Source organism: Strix uralensis, chromosome 3, assembly GCF_047716275.1.
Source record: "Strix uralensis isolate ZFMK-TIS-50842 chromosome 3, bStrUra1, whole genome shotgun sequence".
NCBI lineage: Eukaryota > Metazoa > Chordata > Aves > Strigiformes > Strigidae > Strix > Strix uralensis.
The window spans coordinates 68,634,687-68,658,820 of NC_133974.1; the positions used below are offsets into that span (position 1 = coordinate 68,634,687).

The 24,134-nt window shown below is 39.2% G+C and overlaps 1 protein-coding gene across 4 annotated transcripts in view; it reads left to right on the forward strand.

Moving 5' to 3' along the window:
* PHACTR2 (phosphatase and actin regulator 2) overlaps positions 1–22,222 on the forward strand; it is a 145,672-nt gene extending 123,450 nt beyond the window's left edge. For all 4 annotated transcript variants that reach the window (XM_074862722.1, XM_074862725.1, XM_074862724.1 and 1 more), the window contains 6 exons: positions 819–975; positions 3,172–3,227; positions 9,536–9,597; positions 10,645–10,782; positions 13,026–13,102; positions 16,803–22,222. In XM_074862722.1, coding sequence (XP_074718823.1) covers positions 819–975; positions 3,172–3,227; positions 9,536–9,597; positions 10,645–10,782; positions 13,026–13,102; positions 16,803–16,818 — 506 coding nt within the window. In that variant the 3' untranslated portion in view covers positions 16,819–22,222. The remainder of the gene's footprint in view (positions 1–818; positions 976–3,171; positions 3,228–9,535; positions 9,598–10,644; positions 10,783–13,025; positions 13,103–16,802) is intronic.
* Positions 22,223–24,134: the final 1,912 nt, after the last annotated feature.

The window sequence follows — 24,134 nt, forward strand, 5'->3', positions numbered from 1 at the left end:
ACAAAAAAATTCTTGTATTCAGACAGCAGTACGATCTTATGAGAAGTGAACTGGGAGCCTGTGGTCTTACCAGACTGCCTTATGTGGTGACAATCTGCCAGCCTAGGACATATGTAGCCCCCTCGGTCAGAACATCAAGAGACAAGGGAAGGACTAAAGGCCATGAAAAGTATGCTTTCTTCCACAGCTGGCTGAAGCTAACATCCAAAATCGCACAGCCCTCGTCCCTACTGTATCTGTTTTATGGGTGAACAAATTGCTTCAGTGCCTGGGGGTTCCTGCCTAGGTTACTTTACAAGCACTCAGAGCACTTTTCTAAACTGTGTTTTTTGTTTTAATTTACAAATCAGTTAAAGATGAAAAGCACTATACAAGAACTAAGTGGTATCTGATTGAAAAAAAATTGGAAGAATTAAGGAAATTATGACAGAACAAGGCTAAACCTATTTAAGGCTGAAGAAAAAGAGCAGCAGGCTGCTAAATGTACTAAGTAGATAAATAAACCAACCTGTAATGTATCAGACTTCAAAGACACTTAAGTGTAGATTGGTCATTTTTATGTTATCACTTCACAGATGACAAGTGATGTTTGTAAAACTCCTCTGTCAATTTGGCTGGTAGCTTTTTCATTTAAGCCTTTCAGCTTTGTATTGTTGTGAACTGAGCTAAAACTATTTTTCTTTTGATGTTAATTAAAATTCCTCTCCTGCGTGTGGGAACAAGGCTGCTTTGGGGAGGTATTAAAGTCCTTACTCTGAGTTTGCGTCTGTAACCTAAGCTTGAATGAACTAAATCTACCCTCCTCCTCCTTTCCTCAGGCTCTTTGGCAAGTAAAATTCGTCGTAGGGATACTCTTGCTATCAAACTTGGCAACAGACCATCTAAGAAAGAATTAGAAGACAAAAACATCTTGCAGCGTACATCTGAGGAGGAGAGGCAGGAAATCAGACATCAGATTGGAACGAAGCTAGTGAGGTATCGGTCACAGGGTAAATGTGGTTTCACTGGGTGGAGGTGGAGAAAGAGAATCAAGAACACTGGGTTCACATTTAAAATGCAGCCCAATATGTGGTGCAGGATCTTCATGGTACAGCTGTCTGGAAAACTATTTTTATTTCTCACAAAACTTTAAAATGTCAATAATGCATTTTTGTTCTACCAGAAACAAATCTGAGGGCTTCTGGGTTTTGGGGTTGTTTGTTATTTTTAAAAAAAAGAAAAAAGAGGTAGAGGGTAAGAGTGAGTCCATAATGATCAGTACCACGGTTCAAGATTTTTCTCAAATTGATTAGCAGGGACTTGCACTTGTATATACTCATCTCAGATGGAGTAGTAGTTCCTGACACACCAAGCATGCCTGTGCATGTTCATCCCTTCTGGCCCTCCCCACCCTCCTCCTGCTCTCTATCTCCTTCATTATTCATGTGCTGGTTCCAGCAAAAGAAGTGGAAGGATGCTGACTTTGTAGGTCAGTGTTCAGTGTTTTACTGTGCCCACCTCTGAGGCAAGTCTTTCTCATGATGTTTAAGTGCTATGGGATATATGTTACTTTCTCTTCCTGGTCTTGAGAACATTGCATAAAAAAAGACTAATTTTCACTTAGGTTTTTACAAGCTTTTTAAAAAAAATCCTCATAAATGTTAATTTTGGCTTTCATGGTCTCTGAGAATAGACTACAACATGTCTGGATTTTTCCAGACCTGTCCTTGTTTCTCTTGTGCTCAGAAATGTTGTCCAGACAGATCTGGAGGATGTCCCATATTTGTTGGAGATTCCCAGATACTGGGTAGTCCAGCCAGTACTGCTCCAGTACAGAGTACGGCAGCCCTACATCAGCACTTAGAAGATGAGCTGAGTTGCTCTGTAAACCAACTGGGTGGCTGGCTAAATCATTCATTTAATCTCTTAAATGTAAGAGTGATACATCTATTGTGTAGAGCCTGAGGGACATTTTTCTTCTGCTAATGAAGTGACGTGGTTGTTATCACTGCTTTCCCCACTGAATCCCAGCTCCAGTGATCACACCCTGCTTGTCAGTGCTCCCTCAGGGGCTTGGACTGCAGAAGCCACTGGGGTTCCTGCCCTGAGCTGCTTGCGCAGGGACATTGCTGGTTCTGCTGGGAAGCTGGCACGCTCCCCGCACAGCTTTGCTGCGGTGGCAGGAGACAACATCCCTGCATGTCAGGGCTGTGCTCAGGCCTGAAATCACAATGCAGTTTGACACCAGTTCCTTTAAAAATTCCTGTTGTGGTGGTCAGCACCTGGCAACATCGAGGTCTGATGGGAAACCAGTTGCCACAGCTGGGTCAGGGTCAGGTCATGTCCCAAGCCTGGGACTTCCTACAGCAGGGGCTAGTCACCCGTGGTAAACCTGCCGGTCCTCCCCGCCAGATCTGAAAGTCCACACATGGTTCAAATTGGATGACTTTCATGAGGCTGAAGATAACCCACAGTGAACTGTGTGAGGTTTGCTGGACACAGTGGCATCTATCTTTAACACATATGTGAAATACATTTTACTGCTGAAATCTTTCTTGCTCCTTTTCTCAAGTGAACAAGTGAACTTGTTTGGTAAACATAGAGACAACATCAACCACGTTCTCCACTATACAAACCAGAAAATCAGTATCTCATGTTTTGGTTTTTTTTAATGGCAGTTTTATATATAGGTAACTAAATAAAATTAAATTTCAGTTAAAGCTTTCAATTGTATTGTACATACAACAGTGAGCAATGCACAGCTTATGTTGGTTGGTTGGTTGTTTTTTTTAAATGACTAGGATTTGCATTCAAAATATCTGAGAATAATCTTACGATTGCACAACTTAATGTAATGATGGTGCCTGGGAACAAAAAAGGTTTATGAATTCTTTCATGAAATGATACCTGTAAATGAGGAATTTAAATTTGCTGGTACAATTTCTGTAATATTACGCACATATCAGTTATGTGTTCAAGTGGCAATAGTACATCTTTTGAAACAAATGGCCACTCAGTACTGTGGTTACATGCACAGTTATTATAACTGTCTGGAAATTACCTGTGTTGTTGAATAGCCCTGCTGGCAAAAAATAGCATGGCCGTATGAGAGACACTTTTTAGGCTGTATTACAAATCATAATGTATTATTTGGATTTGGTTTTAAATCAGTCACCCACTTTGTTCTTACAGGAGACTTAGCCAGAGGCCTACAACTGAAGAGCTAGAGCAAAGAAATATCCTGAAGCGTAAGTATTTTATTTAGGTTTCAGCTAGTATTTACTTAGAAAGTGAGCATGTGTTGGATTCATATGGAAGTCTATCAGTGTTGCTCCAGTGTTAGATCCATAACTGGGGAGAAATGATGTTCTAGAAAATAACATGTCAACCCTAGATCTATATACTAACCTGTAATGGTAGTTGTGAAAACTGCATATATGCAATATGCCGAATTTGCTTGTCACAATCCCACTTCTTGAAGCTGGTCCCAAAGGCCAAGAATGACTTAGATACCCCTTAGAAGTAGTTCTAGGCTGGTTAAACTTCTGCCTAATTTTTATGAGGAGGAGGAGGGAATATCAGTAGGAGGCAGAGGTGGGATATAAGGGCAGAGGTTGGAAGGAGTAGAAAGAGAAAGGGTGAAGTGTTCAGTGGAAGGTGAACAGGTATATGCCAACTACTTCAGCATGCTGGCCTTCATATCCACTTCTGATATAAGTGTCTTCTGTACTGAAACATGCATAAGAAATTCTCACTGAATATTTCCCATTGATTAAATCCTTCCTCAATATCCCTGCTGAAAAATTTAAGTTTATAATTCAAATAGTAAGGGGCAGAGGAATGAAGTACGTTGGATGTTTACCCTCTATACCTATTCTCCCATTTACTTATGTTGGTTTGTTCTTAGGCTGGCAAATGCTTCAGAACAGGCATTTTTGTCTTCCTTTATAAATCCTTCCATAATATGGATGTTACCTAAACGCATACTGTAACAGTTGCCGTGCCCAGCTCCATCTAGCCGTGTTCATTCTGCAAGGGTAGCTAGTACTTGTTGCTTAAGTAGAAGAAATAAATTAAGAAAATGCACATGCAAGTCTTTCACACACAGCAAAAAATCAAAAAACTGATCTATTCTTAAGATATAAGAACTTTCCACACTTGATGAAAGAGCAGGTGTAATGCTGTTATTTCCAGCAATTGTTCAGAAAAGTTGGAGTTTATCTGTGCAACCCTGGTGCACAACATGCTAATGGAAGGAAAGAAAATGGGCTGTTTACCCAACAAAGTCCATGGCCTGATCACTCTGCCACCTGCTCAGGCTAGCCAATCAAGGAGACATGGCAATTATTGGCTTTCAGGCAGCCATCCATGCTAATGGAATCCTACTGCTGTTGTCCAAGCTCTCAAAAGCCAAATAGTGCCATATCTTGTTGAAAAGGGAAGCTACAGTTTATGCATTATGGTGCACAGGAGAGGGTTCAAGGGACTCACGTCCAATACATAATGTGAACAGACTTCTAAGACTATAATTTCTGAACCTATAGATTGCATAGAGAAATAAAGATAAAATTTGATATACAAACTTTTTTTTATGTGACAAACCATGCTGGGCTATGTGAGAAAGGTAATTCCAAAACATCTTTGGTGGGCCAGGATACAGCCACTGAGCTGGAAGCACCAGCTGGGCTTCCTTACTGCCCTCTCTGTCTGGCTAATCTGTAGATAACTAATCTAGCAACAAACCTGTGATGTATTTAATATCCTTTTTGCCACTGTTTATTCCGTTCACTGATTTTGCAATAAGTAGCTCAAGACTGGAAAGCAGTTAATAGATTTCTTCTCCTGTTTCAGCTTGTTTACTTTAAGCTTTTGGCAGCATACCAGGCTTTGCGCTCAATGACTCCTGCCATCCTCCCCTGCTGCTGCTGGGGGGCTGTCTTAAAGAGGCAAGGGAGAGCAAGAAATAAAGGCTGGGAAGCAGCATTATAAATAACAAAAAATCACAGAGTCATTGATGAGCACATGGAGAATCCAAAACTGCTTTTTGCTCATCACCGAGATATAAAATATTTCAAGTTGACAGTGATCTGTAAAAAAGTGAACCAAAGCAAGCCAGGGTTTGTGGTGACAGTCTGACTCAGAGCCCTTTCAGGGTGCAAGTTCTCTCTCAGCTCTAAAGCATGTGTATTATTTATCAAAATTATTACATTCCCTTCCTGTGGATCATTCAGAAATGTTTACATCTCTTAAATGCCTTTGTTATTGTAGGCAGCTTTTGTGAATAAGTTGGGATTTCTTTCATAAAGCTTCCTTCCTCCTATTTTTAAGCAGTGGAAGGGAGAAGGGACTATATCATTCCATGTATGTAAACTGCAGCTAAGGGAAAGTATTGTTTTGAGTAGTATTTATCAGACTTTGAGGTTACATTAAGTGATAAAGGTCTAAATGTTTATTTCGGGATTAAGTTCAGCCCAAATCTTTTAAGAGGTTCAGAAAAAGTCCATATTTTTTCTTTTTTTTGTATTTCCAGTTAGTGAGGAAATCTGTCTTGCAAGAACTTTTGTTTTGATAATATTTCCAGATAAACCAGTTACTGAAAATCCTGTGACTGAGTACGATCGCAAAACATTGCAGGCAGATTTCTATAAAAACAATTTGGATAAAACTGTCCAGACTTCTGAGTCTTCCCACACTAAAACAAAGTTACGGTAACTCAAGAATCTGCTTGAAGGAATAGATAAAGCCCTGTGTTTTTAATAAAGACAGGTTTCTTGTGTACTGGCTTTGAGCCAGTAGTATTTATAGTACTGTATTATGGCAAAGAAACTTTTTATTTTCCAGGAATTTTGGATTTAAATAACTGTATTTTTTTCCTGTATTTGTAAGGGACAGTGAACTTCTTGTACTGTGCACCTGCATGCCTGCCAGTGCTGGCTTTGTAGAAAACAGAGTTTAGCTCTTGATGCTAGTTCAGGAATATTAATGGTTATCTTTGCTTGTAAAACCAGGAAAGAGAAACTGCTTTGTGCATTCCAGAGCACTGCAAGAGGCAAACACTTTGTTTGTCTTTTCTTTCTCTTTCCCTAGCAAGCCCACAGAGAAGTCTAATCATAGCTAATCCCATAGGGACACAATGGAAAGTTTGGTTTTACGCTCTGGGAGTACTTTCTGGTCAAGAACAGAGCAGTCTTCAGGCAGAACAATTTCTCTCTTCTCTTTTCCCCTTCTGCTACAAAACAAATGTCCCACAGAACAGAAGGTGACCAGATTTAATATGGCAAAAGTTGCAGGAACAATAATGTACAGATGCCAGAAAAGCTGTTCTGCTTTGACTGGTGTTTTTTTTTTTTAACTCAAAGGCCATGATAAGTGATGCTAAATGAAATTGTTTCAGTGAGGAGTCAAATCCCAGTTTGACCTCCTAGGAGCTGCAGGCAGGGAAGGAGGGAAACCATAGTTTTGCTGGGATCTAACTGGAGACTCCTGCAAGCAAAGAGCACTCGCTCGGCTGGTCCTTTGCCAGTACAGCAGCAGCAGGACATCTCAGGAGGGGACTTGAAGCTGGGAACGCTGTGTTTATATTTTCTTTCTCCACATCACACAGATGAGATCTGCTTTTAAGGTGGAAAGCAGTCAGAAGTGTGTTCCTATGCATTAATGTGTTCCTGTTTGGGCAAATGAGTCAGTTCGTACCTGCAGCCAAAACTCAGCCCTCCAGCTGGAATTTTCCACAACACCTGAAGGAAGTGGGAGCACCAGACCCATTATTTTTAGTACCACACATCTTCTTAACTCACTATGGCAACTTTCAAACTTTTGCCTTAAAAGACCAAAAATATGTTGTAGGTTTTACTATTGGTAGGAATTTGTATCAGGTCAGTGTTTCTGTAGCACTGGGCTTAAAGCAAGACTCTGCCCAGCAGGCTGGAGATGGGAAATAGGTGCTTTAGGTGCAAGTCAGTGCCATAGACAGAGGGCCATTCACCAAACAGCAGATTCAATATATTAGCAGCAGCCACCAGATTTCAGTCCCTTTCCTTTAGCTCTCAAGTTTTATTCCTAGAAGTAGAAGTTGAATGTATAAAACTCGTCCTGCCCTGACTGCTCATGCAGAAGACGTGTCTGTTCCCCACGGGTTTGATCCTCTCCTGCTTTTCTGGGAGTGAAGGAAGGTCCTGGTGCGTCCTGTTGGAGTTGTCCTCCAAAAGGTGGGCTTCCAGCTCTCCTTGACGGCCTGCTCCAGGATGTGCCTGGACCCTCTGCCCAGCAACTAAGATGATGGCCTTGCTCACCTCCCATTTCTAGGTGTCCCTAGGTGTCCCGTGTCCAGCCATCCCTTCGTGCAGTCATCTGCTACCCACAGGGAGGTAACTTCACAGCTTGGGACAGGCAGCTAACCTTCAACCTTCCTAAATGTCCAGATCAACTTTTCTTTTTTTATCCTCCCCCAAAATACGGAAAAATAGTATTTCAGGTGGCCATGCTGTTGGTAGTCATTTCTTAAGGTATGCGTTAAGCAGTATGAGTCCCTGTTTCTTACATCAAGTGTCTTATTGCTGCGTCATGGGAGACACGGTGGTTTAGATAGCAAAGAAATGTCAAGATAAAAATAATGCAGAAAGTATTTTACAAACTAAATTAAGGAAAAGGCAGCACATCGATGTGTATATCCAGCTACATTTTTTTTCTGCTGTGTCTGCTACTGGAGAATTTCTGAGGTAGGACTTAAGCAACTCAGTTCCTGAAGGGACAAAATTTTTTATGTCAAATGATTCCCAGGTGAATGGAACCCCAAATTAATAGTTTATGTTCAATTACCTCAGTTACTATGTCTATTGATTGCAAAGACAATATATTTAAACAAAAGCCTACAGATTATTTACCTGTCCTAAAACAGCTAGAGAGCTTTTGATTTTGTTAGGTGAAGATCTTGTAAAGAGTTCTCATTTAAAGTCCTAAGTCTTCAAATACACCCAACTTGTTTGTTGATATATTAATTAAAAAAAATTTAAATCTAGATCAGTCTTTAACTCTCTTTATCATTCTCTCTTTAACATTCTTCAGTTTTAGTCGGTTTACAGTTCCTCTATGGAAACAAGCTGTCCATTTCTTCACTGTTTAAGAGCAAAGCTATTAATAAACAATCAGTTACATCCACATTTCAGTATCTCAGTATCTCACCATCAACACAAGATCCAACCTAATCCTTGCAACAGCGCTGTGTGATTGCATCTTGCTGATGGAAACCTGGGGTTGGTGTTGGACTATTCTCACAGAGCAGGTCTTGGGCTGGCATTGCCTTTTTCCTACTGTAACTTTAATCTTTTTCTTTTTTATCATTTGCTGCTCTTCCCCTTTCTTGTATATTCTTCTTACATGAGAGCCTTTGAGACAGCAAAGGGAATCTGCAAGTACCACGAGCTGTCCTGTGATAATGTTGCCTCCAGTGTATCAGTCACACAGAAACTCCTCTGCAGCCAGGTTGCCTGCACTAACACAGCAGACAAGGCAAATAGGACTATACCAGGATTTAAAACTGCCTTTTCATCTATACAGTTTGTCTGCATCCCCAACGGACAAATTAATTATTTTAAATTTATAGTTAGCCTTGAACTGTAACATGGAGTCCATAACCCCCAACCATGAATGAAAGAGGATCAGAATTTTATGGCTATCTCTAGGTGGGATATTTCAGCCACAATAAAGTTAACTTTGTGTATAACCATCAGAGGTGGACTGAAAGGGCAAATAATATTCTTCAAAATGTACATCAATTAAAAAAAATGCCGAGTCCCTATGAACATGCCTTTCTAAGTCTGTTTTTCACTGGTACTCAAGAAATCAAGTTTGGTTAGCACAGAAGTTTGTTAAAAGCACATTTCAATCTCATGCCCAAATACATTTAAAAAATGCACATACCATTTTCTGCTGTATTCGTTCATTTGGTTTAGCTAGTGGCCCTTAACCAAGAGCGTTTGAGTACTGAATCATATGCCCACATTATAAAACCAGAAAAAATATACTAAAGTAACAAAACCAATTTGCACTAACAAATGACAGTGAAACGAATTGTTATTGATTCATTGCATCCTGTAGCAGTAGAGGACACTCGGCCAGTTCAGATACTCAGAGCAAACTTTTTTCTTGACCCTCATAAATAATTAGACTCTTATTCTAAAGTCAGTAGGTGGCATGTTGGAAGTAAAAGCAACAGTGATTTTAATGTTAAGACGAGTAATTGAAACATTAGGCAGCTCTTTCAGGGTATTTCTTGTTTGGTGTTACACAGAAAGGAAATGGCAGACGCCTCCTCTTTGCTGTGTTTCTGACCCACAGTGGTGACTTGAGATGTCTACAGAATCAGGGGAAATGAGGTTAGGGAAAAAAAATGAGAGCACCCAAAATCCAAAAAGCAGACAACACATGCAAAATCATCCAGAAATACGAGGAGACACGAGCCAGGACTTGAAATCCTGAAGCTTTCAACCAAGAGAAATACAGTATGTGCAGTTACAATACTTAAATATTCATTCCTTTTTATCTCTTCTGAAAACAGAGAAGAATGAAGAAGAGGAACAGGAAGCCAAAAGAGAAATAAAACGTAGACTCAGTAGAAAGGTGATGATGTGTTTTTTGTGTTGTGTATTTGTGTACATAGAATTATTTTTTTGTAAGATTCTAAAAGTCAGTGTATATACATTACTGCAAATGTCCATCAGTCATGCCCCCAGATTAGAAATCTGTTTAAAAAGCAGTACAAGCCAAACCCATCTTGGGGGAAACTCCATCCTGTCCAGTTTCCCATATCTGGAAAAGCATACAGAGTCTGGCCATGCTCAATATTTGTCTGTGTAAGCAGGGGAGAGAAACAATACATGTTTGCTCTGTGAGCATGACCACTGCTGTCATCTCTGTTTGAGGGCAGCCACACAGGAACATCCGCTCTTCTCTAGGGCAGCGGAGAGGGCGGCAAAGTAGTGTGGGCCCTGAGAAACCCCTTTAGTGTTCTTCTAACCACATCAGTGGTCTTGGCCACTGTAGGTGGGATTGTACTCATTGTCCCTGGAAATAAAGCAGTTACAGATCTGCTGCCCTGACTTTGGAAGCTCGTTCTAGAAGAGGACGGGGGGAATTTTCATAGGTATCCCTAGTCTGCCCTTTTCTGCAAAAATACAGTTTCCTTAATATGATCATCTTTAGTTAATTAAAGTGAGTATTGTTTGAGGTGACTGAAACAATTTGGCATCATAATGACCTCCGGATGTTCAAAACCAATTTTTTTGGTTAGGCGGGCACCTCCAAATCCTGCTTATTTTCAATATTAGAGTTGAACACAGCAGACTGTGTAATCGTTAATGCAAATGGACGTGCTGCCTAATGGGGTAAATGGTGTGACAGTTGCACAGTCACAATTAATATGCTAGGGATAACTGTCACGATTCTCTGTGACCTGCCCAACAAAGACTATTTTTATAATTGAAGAAATTAGGTTGTGCTGCTTCCTCATTCCCGTGCAGTGGTCCCAGGATGGTGCCTTTTTTTAGACACCTGAAAGTGACCCTATTTAGAAATACCATTAAAGTTCTCTTGAGATTACATCATATCCTCGTCTTTTATTTTATTTCATCTTATTAAACATACTATTTTCTGCTTCCTGCTTTGCAGCTCAGCCTGAGGCCTACAGTGGCTGAACTTCAAGCAAGAAGAATCCTTCGATTTAACGAGTATGTGGAGGTCACGGATTCTCCAGATTATGACCGTCGTGCTGACAAGCCTTGGGCCAGGTTAACTCCTGCAGACAAGGTAAGGGAAAAACGTAGATTAAAAGAAAATGCTTGCATCTGTCACTTTTGGGGGTCTTTCCTCTGGTTTACATTCTCTTGACGCCAGCATCACAAATGACATTTGCTGGAGGCAGTGAGATTGTCACGGTACTGCTGCGCATCTACTGCTTGCAGCTCTCTTGCCTATTAAGAGCATATTTTCCACCTCCATTACAGCAGTTCAGGCCAGAATTTCTTGCATTTTTAGCCTTTAGCCATCTTAGCTTTGCTGAGCCACGTTGGTAGCAAAGATGGCTACAACGCGTGGAATTCAGGCAAGGTTTCTGTAGACAGAAGCCTACGTCACTGCCATTGAGAGTTACTTTTGCAACTCACTCAAGTGAAAAAAGGTAGAAGCTGCTCCATCCTCCTAAGCATTCTTGGCCACAACCATCAGTGCAGGAGCTGACTGTATGCATGCAGCACACCTTCTTTGGCCTCTTGCCCCCGGCATGTTCCTCTGCCTAACTAGAAAGGATGAGACTAATGATTCTGTGATTCTCTTTTCAAAAACAGATCTGTCAAAGATTACCCTAAAATACTCTTCCATTTCCCTCATATACCACTTCATAAAAGGAAAGCAGTAGGACTTATGTATCAAAAAGTGCTGACCCTTTGAGCACTGGGTCTGAACTAACTTTTATGGAAAGCCTGTGAGATGTGCTTGGCATGAAAAGTGATATGTGCAAGAACCCACTGTCTTTTAGCTAAGGACCATGAAGCACTGATGTTATTTCAGCTTGTATTTTAATGTTAATGCTAGCACATCTGACAATCAAAGGAGAATCTCATATCAAGTCAAGGTGAAGACATTAAATATGTACCCAGTGGTGTTTGTAGATGTTGGTTATGAGAGGTGCTGAGCACTCTCTAGTCCTCACGTAGTCTGTGGGAGGTTAGAGCATCCAGTACCTCCACTTTCACCTAGATCCAACGAGTAAACTGCACTAGAAAAAAACTGTGGAGTTTCCTACGTACTTTAGGGTAGCAGGTTTTAATCTCAATTCATTTTGTAATGAACAGGTGCCCAAGGCTGGTTCTGTGATCCCCGTGTTTGTTCACCACAGCAGAAAGGCAGACCCCAGGTTGCCTGGAAACTCCCTTGTCCTTTTTTCCCAGGGAAGTAATTCTTCTAATTCCAGTGGGAGCAGAAAATTGTACTGAACTTCATTACGGAGCTGGAGCTCTGGTGTCTTTGCTGCTGATTAGGTGCTCAGAAATAGCTGTGCCTTTCCTAGCTATTACAGCAGCTTTGTGTAAGCATGCTGTTGCGGCTAAACAGAACCATCCCCTGCTTAAAATGAAGTTTCTCATTTATGAGACCACAGTCTGGTGATGTTACAATTTTATCATGCTGCTTGTCTGTTCTGCATTGAAAGGTATGCACACTGGGTGAGATTTCTTTAGGGATTAATGAAATTATACTGCTTTTATTTAAAGTAGTGAAAGAAAAGAGTAAAAATAAACTGTCATTTAATTTCACAGTGAAGGTAGGAAAGTGTATGGCATAGAAACAAAAGTCTTTGTAGTATATATTAGAATATTTCAGAAACTGTATTACTTGATGAAGTAGATTGCTTATCACTTTTAACTTAAGCAACAAGGCATTTGCAAAGTGCACTGAATTTCTGCTGTTCTTTAGTATCTGCCAACAGAAAACGCAAGCCTGAAATGTCCAAATATTTAATGTAATTTTACATAAAACTAATCAAACCAATCATTCCACTTAAAAAAACGCAATTCATCTCGCATTCCTGAAGTCCTGTCTCCATCGGGGAAATACAAGGGCCCTGCTGTGTGTACAGAGCCTGTGCAGGCAGCGTGACTCACCAGCTCCTCAGGAGCTGTGCCTGAAGATACAATCCCCTCCTGGCTGCATACTCAGCAGGTGATGGTTGAGGTAACCCAGACTCTTGCCCATTTTTGTCTGTAGCAAGTGCCATATTGCAGTGGGGGATTGGTTCACCCATTGGAGTAGATTGTTTATTGTTGGTGTTCGATGCTTTGAGTTTCTTTGTAGTGTATTACTGCTCCAAATAGCTGTGATTAAAAGCAGTCGTTCATGTTGGTGATCAGAAATGCGTGAGAGCTGTGGACTACAGTAAGGGAGACCGGAAAATGGGAACTGTAAGGGAACCTGCAAGAGTAGGGCCAGGTTCCTTTCAAACTCTTTCCTTAAGATTTGTATTTCTTATGGTTGCGTATGTCATTATTGTTTATTAGGCAGCAATACGGAAAGAACTGAATGAATTTAAAAGCACAGAAATGGAAGTACATGAGGAAAGTCGGCAATTTACCAGGTGGGTGAATCCCTCTTCTTGAGTAAGTTGGAGAGAAGAGTATGACAGCGACCCTCTGCCTTTCTGCAAGTTCTCTGCAGTTGTGTCATGATTTGCGTAGATTCCTACTCTCAGTCCCCTTGAATCCCACCTAAATCCCACCACTGATTCTGTTGGGATTCCCAGTGTTGCTGGTGCCATCCCTGAAGTTGGGATGCAGTGAAGGTGACTGCAGTGGATCAGTTGCTACATGGAAAAAGATTGTTTGGGAAATCTAAAAAATAATCCTTTGGAAGGACTCAGCATTTCTCACAGATGAAGTTAACAGTCCTCAAGCACAAAAAAAAAAAAGGGATGCCCTTCTTTGGCAGGACTCCCTTGCTCATAAAAGTATACATTTTGTAGATGCGTTTGTTAAGTGAAAACTAGATAATGTGCTGAACTTCAGAAAAGCTCACCAGTGTTTTGGAGAGCTTCCTAAGGGTCACCTGGGCTCCTGGCAGCAGCTTCTGGGGAACAAGACAGATGTTAGTATTCCCTGTCTGCTACTTCTGATGTGTTAATCTGGATTTATTTTGTTCTCTGCTTTGAATAACACCAAGATGTTGTCTGAAGCATTATTTAAAGAGCTCTAAAGTGTCTGCAGTTTTTAGCCAGGACTTCAAATTTGGCAGTTACTCCTAGGGGGAGGGAGGCGCTTTCTGCCATCCCTGTGGCATCTGTTGGTATTTTTTTTAAGTTACAAAGGCTGAAAATTGCCACCAGCTAGCAAAACTTGCTGTTAGGATCAGCTGATACTGCATACATAGTATTATTGTCTTCACTTTCACACAGAGTTGTCAAATAAAAACAATTGCCCAAGACTGGGTCCCTTCCTTTTCCTGCTGATGTTTCAATCAAACTGAGGATCCAAGCAAATGAGTGTGAATCCTCTAATTAAAGAGAGTGCTACAAGGAAAATTCACAATAGGAGATCGGTGTTTGGTGATTCCTGGCATCTCCTAGCTGATTGCTTGATTTCACAACTTGTGGGTTTTTTTCTTACCAAAACATGGATTTTTTTTTTTTATAATACTCTAAAATCTCTTCAGTGTGGATATAACATGAATAAATCAATTTTCAAAAAATCAAACCAGTTTCACAGACAGCAAATCTAAGCCAGGAGATGAAGCAGGAGGCAGGGTTTTAATCTAGTGTTGCATTCTGAGCATTAGAAAATGTCATTTTTGAACACGGATAGGTATATTTTCATTTGGCTTCTGGTGTCATTTTCTCTTCAGCTAGTAGGTAGTATATCTTTTTCAGAATATCTGAAAATACTACTTTAAAAAAATGGGCATCCCAAGAAGAAAAAGAGCAGGAATAGAAACCTGGCTGTGTGCTGAGAGGGGTGGAGTTTAACCTCCTGCTTACGTTGTTACGTTTTTTGAGTTTCCCTGCAGTATAGAAGCATAAGTACAGATAGGCATGAGTCATACAAAAAGAATTGGATATTTTTTCACGAGAATTGAAAACAGTTGAGACCAATTACAATTGGATTCTTGAAAGCTGAGACAAAAATCTCAGGGATCCAGTGGAGTGACAAACAGTTAAAAAGTGGATTTTTTTTTTTTTTTGAGGAGGGCCTCGGAAAATGGAGTAAAAAATAAGCACAGCCAAATTGTGATAAATATAGGCAATGATTCTATATGGTCCTGGATGAATTTCAACCTGAGGAAAATCAGATGCTCTCTGTTCCCTCTTCACCCTCTTTTTTTTTCACTGGTCATGTTGTGGAGCCACTGCACAGAAGTCAGCAGAGTAACACTAGAAAAAAAACTAATTAAGAGCAGAATTAGATGCAGATGTTTTAAGTCAATTGCAATTTTGAAAATATAAAGAGATTCTTTCTCTTCCAGGACCTCTCATTAAAAATTATGTAGTTCACCATTACATTTGGATTGATACAACAAAAGTGATTTGTTTTGAGAAAACTGTAGACACAAGTCTCTAGCCAGAGAATGAATTACTCATCTTTTAATTTTTTTCGAGGAGATCACTGAGATAATATAAACCAAAAGGCACTTTCATTGGCAGCTGGTTAACAAGCATGTATTCCTGAAGTTCAGTGATAGAATGAGACAAGGAAGCTGCTTGTTAAACAAAAAAGGCTTATAGCATATAATTTCTTATATTATTACATATTCAATATATGATGCTTTAATATTATAATCAGTATTTACAATATCTTTGAATTATTAAAATTTGATATTAAACTTGGGAAAGAAAAAACACTGGTTTTCATTGTTCACCATTTACTGTAATGACTGTTAGTTGAACTGGTTTTCTACTCCTAGTAATTTAAACTGATTCCTTCTCTTATTTTATAACAGAATCTAAGAAACTGAGTTTCTAAAAATAGAGAAATAAATAAAAGTTTTGGAAGTAGGTGGTAGTAGATGTTTATAAAGTGCTTCTAATGGAAATGCGATATATAGTCCGATACATTGTTGCTCTACACAAATACAAAACCCTGTGTCTTTCTTGCAATGCACTGTACTGTCACTTAGCAGATGAGCTGCATACTTGTGAATGTCAGCTTTTGTTTACACCTTCTTTATTTGAGAAATGCATCCCTGTATTGTACTCTACCACATTACAGGGGTAATGTGTGGCTTGTTTTCTTTGCTCTTCTCTGGAATTGTTCAGAGAAAACATGTCGAACAAAAACTTACATAAATCTACTGTGTTAGGTGCATCATTACCTCTGCTTTTTTAAAGTTGCTGCATCTTTTACTACTTCATGGATAGATATTTTCAAGCCATTAACAGGTTGGTGATACATACATTGAGCACCTGATATTGGTGCCCTTGTTACCCTTTTGCTTGGAATCACTACATTTAAGCTGGGTTAGAATTTCAATGGCTGTAGGGTCCTAGCTTATTCTAGAAAAGGTTGGCAACACCCTCTGAATCCACCCACCTCTCTATCCGTCATGCAGGCAATCTGGAGTGATGTACATGCCCTACCTAAAAGTCTACAAACCGGTGACATGTATTTGGGCCTTCATGTGCTACAGTTGGTTTCTGTTAATAGGAGGAAAGCATCTGCAGTGCTACAAAATTTGTTGCTTACTTCAAAAAACCACAATTTTTTGTTAGCCTCATTTTGCAAGGATTAAAAATGGAAATTTAATGTTTATGGCTTAGCAAAGCTTTTCTGATTTACTGACAGTGTCTCTAAATAGTGGATGCACTTGTGACTAAACCTATATTGGCAAACAAAACAGACTGGAGACTTCTTCAGCCCTGAGGCCAGCAGGCTTGGCAGAGCTTGAATACAGACAGTCAACCTCTACCTCAGACCCCAAAAAAGGGTGATGTCCCCCCATACCCTGTCTGCCTATTGGCCTGTGCTAATCCCAGCCATGCCCAGGCAGTATCTGGAAGAGCACTGGTTGACCCAAACAAAACTGTGCCAGGGACCACAGTAACAGGTTAATGGTATGTACAGACAGACATACACCATGGTGTGCCTGAGCCACACCATAGCCCTGTTTGGTTTTCTAGTGGAGAGGGACACACAGCAGGGGATAATAGGGCTGACTCTAATCACACACAGATGAGGAAAATCAGGAATAGTTCAGGCAACAAAAGTAAACAGCTGTGAGAGCAGGATGATCAATGTCATTATCAGTTGAAATAGTACAATTCTAAGTTTTTTAATGATTTATCATTTCAGGTTTCATCGTCCATAACTGTTTGACCACATCCCATATTTCGTGTAACAATTTTCTTTGGGGAAATCATTGCGTCTTGAAGACCTGTGATTGCACTGGAACTTGACTGAGTGTGAGTGTGTGCTACAGCTTACCCTGAGGTTAATGAAAGATGTGGCCCTCATCTTTATTAATGGACAAATAATTTGTCTAGGAAGAGAACCCATGTGAACTGTTTGTCAGTGTTAAGACAGACCACGGTTCTGTGACTAGCCCATGCAGACAAATCGGTGGACTTCTTCATCAGAGTGCCACAAGTCAGGAAGAGCTGAAGACAATCGCTCGAGAGCCTGTTACCAGGAACTCATCAGACTTCACAGGGCTGTGACTGAGGGTAGCTGAGAGGGCTGTAAAAAGGACTGAGAGTGTGGGGGAAGAGAGACTTCACTTGTCAGTCCACAGAGAAAAGTGGAACGATGGAACTGCTTAACAATGCATTTGGCCAGTGGAAGGAATTATTTTTTTAAAAAACCTGAGTGTGAGCAACTGTGCATGTATTTTTTTTAGTGGTCACAGCCTGTCTTAGAAAGACAGCAAGCCACAAGTCCTCATGTCATCAGTACTTTAGTGAAGAACTGTAATTTCCTCTGGTGCCAGTAAATACAGTTGCCAGAAATTAGTCCTAGTATAACTCAGCTGTCTTTTTTAAAATCCTGATGAGCATGCTTCAAGAAAATACATTGAACATTCACACAGAACAAGTCATATATTTTTTGGTTTTTAATGTTGACATACTCTGGATCCTCAGAAATACATAAACAGGATTTGAAGGACAAATAATGTGACACTATGAATGCAATGAAATGCTTCATGTTTAGGAACGCTGCTTGCTGTCTGTCACTTGCCATTCAAACCAGAGGGATCATTATCTTTCTTACCCATGGCAGGCAGTGGTGTCAACTTCAACATCATGCTAGTGTGAATCCAAAATCAGAATTGAAATTAGACACAAAAGTCTTTACTAGTAGGCTTGAGCAGTGATTACTAATGTGACTTTATACATTTAAGGACTCTTGCACTGCTTTGAGGAAGAACTCCCAGATGAATCATTATGTCTTCAGCCAGTGGTCCTGTAAAAGTGAATGGAAAATCCTTAGAGTGTCTGCAGCCTGTTTTTGTTGAGTGTGAAGAATGCTTCTTAGATCCATCATTTTTTATACTATCCTGACATTGTATATGTGAATACAGTACTATTAAAATTAAGTGGTATGGAGTGTGAAAGGCAATACATGGTTTTTCTAAGTTGGCCCAAAGGCCTATTAAAAAGCCTGTGGCGTTGTTTACACTAAGAAATTCTCTCTCTTATATTAACACTTATTTATCCTTTCAACTAATGTACACAACATTTGGGGGGGTCTGGAATTCACATATTGATACATTTAATGCAGTATTACAATGTATTTGCTATTTATCCTTTCTAATGTGTGTACATACTACAATTTATTTTTGTCTTTTATGTGCCCTGTTTAGTTTTTCATTGTGAAAAGATTTCTTTTTCAGGCAATAAAAGGTCTGCGTAGATGTGATTTTTACCTCAGAACCTGCAATAGATTCTTGTGGAATATTTTTAGTTTATAAAATTGAAGGTGGTTGTTTTAGATGTCAGCCTAAAGGCAGGAAGGCGATTTGGTGGCTAAAATTAGATCTCCCTCTTTACTGATATTTACAGCGAGACCAGGTTTGCGTAAAGGGAATGGATTATTTTAGTAAAGAGCACTTCTAGTAACAGGAGAGTGCTTTCCAACAGCTGGTACTCTATTAAATATTTTTAAAGAGATTGACAAACATTTTTTAAAAAAGATAGATTTGTATGACTGTTAGGATCACTTACATTTTAGTAAAAATCTAATGACATACAGACCCCAAAATATCAATAACAAAATAAAATAACCATCTACATGCTTGTAGCAAAGAAAAGGAAGCAGCACCTTTTTTAATGGAATCAATAAGGGCCATTAGGATTCCATTTGCAGAAAACAGTTTAGCTTCTGTGAGGCCCATCATTTTATAAATATAGGAACACCACTTTGACATCAAGGAAGCAGTGAAAATGTATTCTTTGGCACTAAATCATACAGGAATGATCAGGCCATTAGAGTTAAGGTTTGTCAGCAATTCTGGTAGAATCCTAATTTTTTATTTTTAGAATTTGAAGAGTAAACTTAAAACTTATGCTAGCACTTAATAAATAGTTCTCCTGCTTACACTTTTTGTTGTTTTTGTGGCCAAATTTAGAAATGTGTGTCCAAAATGCTATATAGGCCTACTGTGTTGACTCTGAAGTATAAAACACGTTATTTCACTTCAAAGGAAACAAGTGGAGCAGTTAAATAGACCTCAGTGTTGCCTTAATCACTTAGAAACGTTTGAAAGCAGCCAAGGTACTAAATGCAGAAAGATAGCTGTTGCACAGGCAGAACAACTTGGACAAAGGTAAGGTCAGACTATATAAACTTTATGTAAGACAGCAGCTCCACTGACATGCCAGGGTTCATAGTGTTACACAAGCAAGGTAAAACTTGTTAAACTTAGGATGAAATGAATTAATTGACTTTGCAAGAAGACTGGAGCATAGTTGGAAAGACGTGTGCCACCGTCTCATCTTAAGAGTTAACACAAAGATGAGGATACAACTTCTGGCTCAGACTTCCTCAAGCTGTGTTTTGCCAGAAGACATTAGGATATGTAGATAAGGTATCACTTAGGCTTTCCCTATCCTCCTCCTGGGTTTGGGGTTTTTTAAAGTATTCACTACAAGCCATTGCTAGAGGCAGAATACTAGCCTGGGTAGAGATGCTGAGCTAATCTTTATTTTCTTATGTAATTTCTTATCATTTTGATGTTAAATAATCAGATGCATTCTTTGGCCCACAATTCAGCAAACTACTTAAGCAAACTTATGTAACTGGACAAAAAGAGTTGCCTTTATTGGAACTCATGTAAAAATGTAGTATACTTGCAGAATTACTATAAACTATCCATTGTGTATTGTACCCACACACAGACTTAGAATTGTATATACTATTTTTATATTCTTAATATCGACTGGCAGAAAAAATGACAGCTGTAAAGTGTTATCCATGCAATAAAAAAATAACAAGATTTTGGTATGTCACTGTGTGCAGTGAAGAAAGTTTGCTTTACCTTACTGAGCTGCCTGAAGTCAGTTTCTGCTGTATCTCCTAGTCCTCTGTATTGATGACTTCAAATGTCTTCAAGTTGCTACAGCAGCCCATTGGAAATAATATGTCATGTATGTAACTGCCTATGGTGCTTCATGCCTGTTAGAAGGGAAAAATCAGGCTAAGTCCTGAGAAACTCCTTGAGGAAAAAAAAAAAATTGTGTAAAAAGGCAAAGAAAAAAAATAAACCTTTGCATGCAATGCATAGTACAGTCCAGCTGGCTAAAAGGGATCGTGTGTTAATTTTTATCAAGTTGGACAAATCATTTAAACGTTATCTGCAACATATGACAAACCTTGCACACATACAGAGCCAGATATGAACTCACATATCTACATGCACACAAAGAGAAAATGAATAGCTTGAAGTAGTGGTTTCTGAAATGACCTCATATATCACATTTATCAGTAGGATCACGCATCACATCATGTTGCTGTGGGTGCAGAAGAATGGATGCTTAATCAAATCCTAATTTCTTTACATAACAAATTGAAATGGTTCTAGAACGTCTCTCATCTCTCTCTTCTTTCAGGTAACACATACTAGTCCTTATAACTGAAATTAGTTGTTCCAAATGAAAAATAGTCTGTCTGAATTTCCTTGAATTGTGCTATATGTGTTGACTCAACGAGTACCCCAAAGAAATTATTTAAATGCTAACAACTATTTAAGCTAAATACCATTTCGACCAGTGGTTTGAAACAAGGTAGGACCAGGAGCAGTGTCTCTTCGAAACCACTGAAAGTATTCACAGCCATTGTAGGTCTACAAGACTGTATTTATTTGTTGGGCTTAGCATTTACCTACAATTATGCGTGTCCCTTGCTGTGGTGGACTTCACCGACCTCTGATGTGGTGTGGGGCAGGGCAGCCCCGCCTTCTGCTTTGGCCACACTGAGCAGGTCTTAGAGAAGCACCACAACCTCAGTGTTGACATGTAAAAACCATATCAGACCACTTTTTTTTTACTTGAAAACCAAATGAAAGCTGTGAAACAAAGGGAGGGAAGCATCCCTGGTATTACAGAAATTAGACCCCTCCTTCCAGGTGAGATTAGTGCTTTGTTTCCAGCAGAGATGCTGTGACTAGTAATACCCAGATCTCTGACTAGTAATACTACTGCTACATCAGAGAATTTGTTTCAGCTGCAGCTGGCAGGGGGTTGAGCCAGGGCAGGGAGAGTCATGTTGTCACCTGGGTACCTGGCCGACTGCACCAGTAGGACAGGTCTGGCTGAGCTGTCTGACATCCTAAGCAAAGACTAAATTATGAGCCCATGTCTTGATGTCTGTTAACGCTTTAATGATAAAGTAAGCCAAGCTAAAAGCCTACATTTGCATTAAATTGTCAGGTCTACCAGAACTGCGTCTTTTAATGCTTTCATGTCATCTGTTTTTATCCGTATCTCAAGGAGTTAAGACCTGTGCCACTGCTGTAAACTAAAATAAAGATGTACTCAGGGTGAAAAACAGAATAAAGTTCCCTCCTGCCTTTCGGAGCTCCCACATTTAGCTCCGTTGTTGTTGCTATCTTTACTCTTACTGTACAAAGCTCAGTGCAGTGCTCGCTGCTGGGACCTAGCTTTTGGTGAACAAAAGAAAGCAATTCTGAAAAGTTTTTATTAGGTTGATATTATAGTATTTTGAGGATCAAATTAAAGGAAAAATAAATTCCCCAGAATAGATTAAAGCTTCTATTTAACACACATCTGAAAAAAAAAAAAAAAAACAAGTTTATGGAAGTGTATCCATATTTAAAAGGGAGAAATTGAGTAAAAATAACATATTTCATTGTAATGTTTTGACAGGTTTCTATTTATCAACTTTAATGATTAATAAGGTCTTGTTTCACTTTGTCAGTGTCCATCTTGTTTTGGGATTTTAATGGAAACAGAGCTCATATGAACTAGATACAGCATTTCACCAATATCACATTATTTTTTAGAAGCTAAATATTGCATTGCATAGGAACAAAGAAAGTAACAGTATTCTCTGTATCTCCTTGTTCAGTCATTAATTCTTTATATTAAAAAAGTCTTGCAATACTATGTCAAATTTAACCCTATTTGAACATTGTTATAATATAGTAAAATGTTGCTAAACATATCTTCTCTTCCATTCACTACTTTGTGTGGTGGTATATTGATTTGTAAACTTGTATAAATTTTGGAATTAAAGAAATACTGTGTTTTGGATGATTATTTTAGCTGGTGTGATTTGAAACAAAAAGATATCAATGGCTTCTTTGAATGGGCATCTAACTGTATGAGTAGGGGTGGGAAGGGTGTGGAGATGGCACATGTGAATTGCTTGCAACCGTTGAAATAGCTCTTAAGATTTTTATTATTTTTTCCCTAAAAGAGAAATAGAATTCCATTTACAACCAAACTGCAGATCTAGGAGAGGTGCAAGAATGCTGTAGACCACATTGCTGTACACTCAAGAGCTAATAAGTTTACGTTCCAACCCAGTGTTTTACAGAACAATTGCTCAAACAGTAAGTGGTAGCAATATTAGTATGCCATGCTTTGTAGCCCCAACTGTCCCTTAAACACTGGGCGTTCAAGCACGTGTATTTCTCTGGCAGAGCTGCAATACGTTGGGGCAAGGTACTACTCAGTAGTAGGAATCCTTGCGCACATGCCTCTTCAACCAAGTCTGCAAGGACACCTCTGAGAGATGACACCAGTAAGGAGGGCTTGATAACCCATCCACTCCAGTGCAGGTGGTTAAGCTCCAGTAGGGTCTTACAAGGGTCCAGTAAAGCCAGGAGGTTCATATGTGCTGAATATACTATATGTGGGCCACAGTCACCTGAAAGGAAATTTTCATGCGAATTCATTGGAATTAAAATTTTGCAGGTTCATATGTGCTGAATATACTATATGTGGGCCACAGTCACCTGAAAGGAAATTTTCATGCGAATTCATTGGAATTAAAATTTTGCAGCACGTAATGGCACTGGGCCAGTTCTTAGACTTCATTGTTTCTATTAATTTGACTTGAAACAAATTATGCTGAAAGTAACTTGCTTGGATTTCAATAAATGCTCCTATTTACAAGCAAAATAAGGCAAACAAAATTCAAGACTTGGTTCCCCACTGCCCGTCATGCTGGATAGTTATTGATAACCATAAAAATATATCTATCATCTGAAATGTTATCAGCTTAGAATTGCTGGCATTTTAAAACATACTTTCGACATGTTTAGTGACTTTTCAAAAGATGTGAGGCTGTGGAGAATCAATACTGATAACTTTTCAGCTTATGCAGTGTGTATTTTACATAACAAAAAATGAATGCATTTACTTGTATTTTGGCAGCTTGACTTAGTGTGACTGAATATGGTTAACTATAAAGTGGCTGATCTGATACTGCATTTTACACAGGTGTATTGATAACTGTGAATGTAAGTAACTGGAAGTGTTACAAATTAATGATACCTGCTTCTTGGGGTTTTATATGTACTGTAGTATACACACACACACACACACACACACACAAATATATTCCAATATTGTCATCTGAAGAATAGAATATGTATTATCTTTTTTATACAGTACATATATTAGGCTTGTTTTATGGTGTTTTTATTTAACAAGCCAAAAAATGTGTGCTGCCTAAGTTGTACAGTACTGTAGGATACTCTGCTGTGCACAGTTCCAAGTGCCTTAGACAACTGTTTAGCTCTTTGAATTATAGATATATATGAATGACTATATATAAAAATATAAAATGAAGAAAATTACCTCAATAAAATTGTTCAGAAAATCTTTACAGAAAATATTTTCTTCTTGAATCTCTAGCAAGTACATGGGCATTTATAATGGAATTAATATCAGAGAGCTGTTACCTGTTGAAAAGCAGGCTTTGGAGACTGAATTAAAAGTCCCTCTGCATGGAAACAAGATGAAGGAAGGTTTCAGGAATTTGGGAATTTTGAATTTTGGTAGCTCTCTTGTGCGTGGTGTATTCATGCAGAGGTGTTCAGAGAGGCGATAGTTATTTTGAAAATACAAAGTTAGTGTTGTAGCTCAGTGATTCACAGACCTAATTTATGCTCTCAGTTTCCCAAATTATTTTACCAAGAACTGGCTTTCACTAGTTTCAGTT